General features: G+C 38.0%; 1 protein-coding gene across 1 annotated transcript; it reads left to right on the top strand.

Annotated features, from left to right (window-relative positions):
- Positions 1 to 311: 311 nt before the first annotated feature.
- Positions 312 to 1526, top strand: LOC142180921 (uncharacterized). Its single transcript, XM_075253027.1, has 2 exons — positions 312 to 983; positions 1224 to 1526. Exons 1-2 carry the CDS (start codon positions 312 to 314, stop codon positions 1524 to 1526), a joined length of 975 nt encoding a protein of 324 aa, XP_075109128.1.
- Positions 1527 to 3106: the final 1580 nt, after the last annotated feature.

Genomic DNA, 3106 nt, shown 5'->3' with positions numbered 1-3106 from the left:
TCAAAAAAGACTTCTACTGTCCCAGTTAGTGGAGTACAAACAAGGAGAACACTATCCAAATCCCAAAACATTTAATGGATGCCATTATATGGAATGTTAGGTCAGTAAACACAATGCAAGCATTTGAAAGGCTGATTACAATGCACAGAAAACATCATTTTGAGTTCATAGGCATCCTTGAGCCTATGCAATAGTCTCACAAAATGGAGAGGTATAGAGCAAGAATTGGTTTGGCAAAATGGTGTGGTGAATGTGTCAAATAAGATTTGGGATTTTATTGATGAAATTTTGAGGTTACTATTTTATATAACATGACTCAACAGCTGACTTTGAGATTAATGCACTCTGAAACACATGTTGAGCTCAACCTTACACTTGTCTATGCCAAATGTGATCGCACTGAAAGAATAGAACTATGGGATACGTTGTATGCAATGGCATCAGATATGACAGTACCTTGGCTAGTTGGAGGCGACTTTAATGTGATATGGGATGAGGAAGAGAAATATGGGGGCTTGCCAGTTTCTCTCATTGAAGTAGATGAGTTCAGACACTACATCAATACCTGCAATTTGACAGACTTGGGTTTTAAAGGAAGCATATTTACATGGTGGAATGGAAGATCAGAGGAGGACTGCATTTTTAAAAGATTGGACAGATGTTTTGGCAATAATGAATTGCAACAGACATTTCCTGGATTGGAGATAACTCACCTATCCAAAATTGGGTCTGATCATTGCCCAATGCTGCTGAAATGTGATATAGAAACTCCTCCAATTAAGAAGTCATTCAGATTTCTTAACTTCTGGACAAAGCATGAAACCTTCAAAGATGTAGTAAAGGAGAATTGGAATGTTGATTTTAGTGCTAACCCTTTCTACATTTTTAACTACAAGTTAAAGAAGCTTAAACAAGCACTATCTACCGGGAGCAAAGCTACATATGGAGATATATTCCAGAAGATTGCAATCCATGAGGAGGTGGTATTGGTTCATAAAAGACAATTTGAAGTCAATCGTACATAGATGAATAGACAAAAATTAAAACAAGTCCAAGCTGAAATGATTAAATATCTTGCATTAGAAGAAGAATTCTAGAGACAAAAAGCTGGCATGTCATGGTTCAAAGATGGCGATAGAAACACTAAATTCTTCCATGCTCAAGTTAATGGGAAAAGGAAGAGACTAAAATTATCAAGGATATAGAATATCCTTGGTAACTAGATCGAAGAAGATCACTTAATAGCAGAAGAAGCAATAAAGTTCTACAAGGATCAATTTACCGAGACTGCAGTTCCAAATGATTTTGACATTCTAAATCATGTATCTTCAATGGTATATCGTGATCAACATGAAAGATTGATGTCCTTGCCTTCCAATGAAGAAGTGAAGAGAGCAGTTATGGGGTTGAATGAAGACTCAGCTGGTGGACTGGATGGATTCGCTGGAGCCTTTTACCAAACATACTGGGAAATTATTGAAGAAGATGTAGTCCGCATGGTCAAGGTTTTCTTTTGCGGTCAGTAGTTGCCAAAGAGTGTGATGCACACAAACCTGATTTTATTACCAAATAAAAAAGAAGTTACGACCTTTGCGGACATGAAACCAATCAGTCTTAGCAACTTTGTTAACAAGATTTTCTCTAGGGTTATTCATGAGAGATTGGTTGAATTATTACCAAACATAATCTCGGAGGAACAAGTAGGTTTTGTGAAGGGCAGAAGCATAGTTGAGAACTTGTTGTTAACTCAAGAGATCATTACGGATATTAGGTTGAGAACAAAAGCAGGTCCAAACGTTATGTTTAAGCTTGATATGACAAAAGCTTACGATTGGCTATCATGGCTATTCCTTACCAAAATACTCAGGAAAATGGGATTTCCTGAAGCTTTTATTGGCTTGATCTTTGATTTGATTGGGAACAATTGGTACTCTATTCTTATAAATGGTCAGCCTAATAGTTTCTTCAAATCATTGAGGGGAGTTAAACAGGGTGACCCTTTGTCACCAACTCTATTCATTCTGGCTGAAGAAGCACTTTCTCGGGGATTGAATTCACTACACACTAACATGTATTTCTGTGGTTTTGGAATGCCAGAATGGAGCCTAAAAATAAATCATCTATCATACGCTGATGATACAATCATTTTCTGCTCATCTGATAAAACTTCGTTGAGACTTGTCATGGAGGTTTTGCAAGCTTATGAATCATCATCTAGTCAACTGGTGAACAAAGCCAAATTAGCCATATACCTGCATCATTTAACGGATAATGAGGTGATTAACAAAGTGGAAAGGATTACAGGTATACGAAGACAATGTTTCCCTGTGACCTATCTTGGCTGTCCTATTTTTTATGCAAGAAGAAGGGGAGACTATTACCAGGGATTAATCACCAAGGTTATGGACAAACTTCAGTCATGGAAAGGAAAACTCCTATCTGTAGGAGGCAGAGCTGTTTTAATTGCAAATGTCCTGCAGAGTATCCCAATTCATATGTTGTCAGCAGTTAATCCTCCAATTTATGTGATCAACAAATTACATAGCATTTTTGCCAAGTTTTTCTGGAGCAGCAATGTAGGAGGGAGCACTAGACATTGGTCATCTTGGACTAACCTTTGTATGCCTTTTGAGGAGGGAGGCATAGGGTTCAGGTCCCTACATGACGTATCCAAGGCACTGTTCTACAAATTGTGATGGAATTTCAGGACTAAGCCCACTTTATGGAGTGCATTTATTAGTCAAAAGTACTGCAAGAAACTAAATGTAGTAATTGTACCTTGGAAGCATGGATCCCACGTGTGGAGAAAAATGCTAGAATGTAGGGACATGATTGAGCATCAAATCTACTGGAAACTGAGAATGGGATCGACTCAATTCTGGTTCGACAATTGGACTGAGTTGGGAGCCTTATATTTTCAAGTGCCTGCAGAGTTTGGTATCGATGACGATACTCATAAAGTAAATAATCTGGTTGAAAATGGTATGTGGAATGTGGATAAAATGTTTGAGAGCCTACCTGAAGATTTGGCGCACCACATTGTGCAGAATATTAGACCACCAACTGAAAGGTCATAGTTAGATACTCCCTTTTGGATGCTTGAAAC

This window comes from Nicotiana tabacum, chromosome 5 (assembly GCF_000715075.1).
Source record: "Nicotiana tabacum cultivar K326 chromosome 5, ASM71507v2, whole genome shotgun sequence".
NCBI lineage: Eukaryota > Viridiplantae > Streptophyta > Magnoliopsida > Solanales > Solanaceae > Nicotiana > Nicotiana tabacum.
The sequence above is the reverse complement of the archived record's forward strand: the minus strand, read 5'-3'. Positions and strand labels throughout refer to the sequence as shown.

What these genes read in the sequence shown, in the direction of transcription:
- LOC142180921 (XM_075253027.1), top strand. Translation starts at nt 312, where the DNA reads ATGACTCAACAGCTGACTTTGAGATTAATGCACTCTGAAACACATGTT. An exon ending in TTGCAATCCATGAGGAGGTG is followed by an intron (nt 984 to 1,223) that starts GTATTGGTTCAT and finishes CTTGGTAACTAG; the next exon opens with ATCGAAGAAGATCACTTAAT.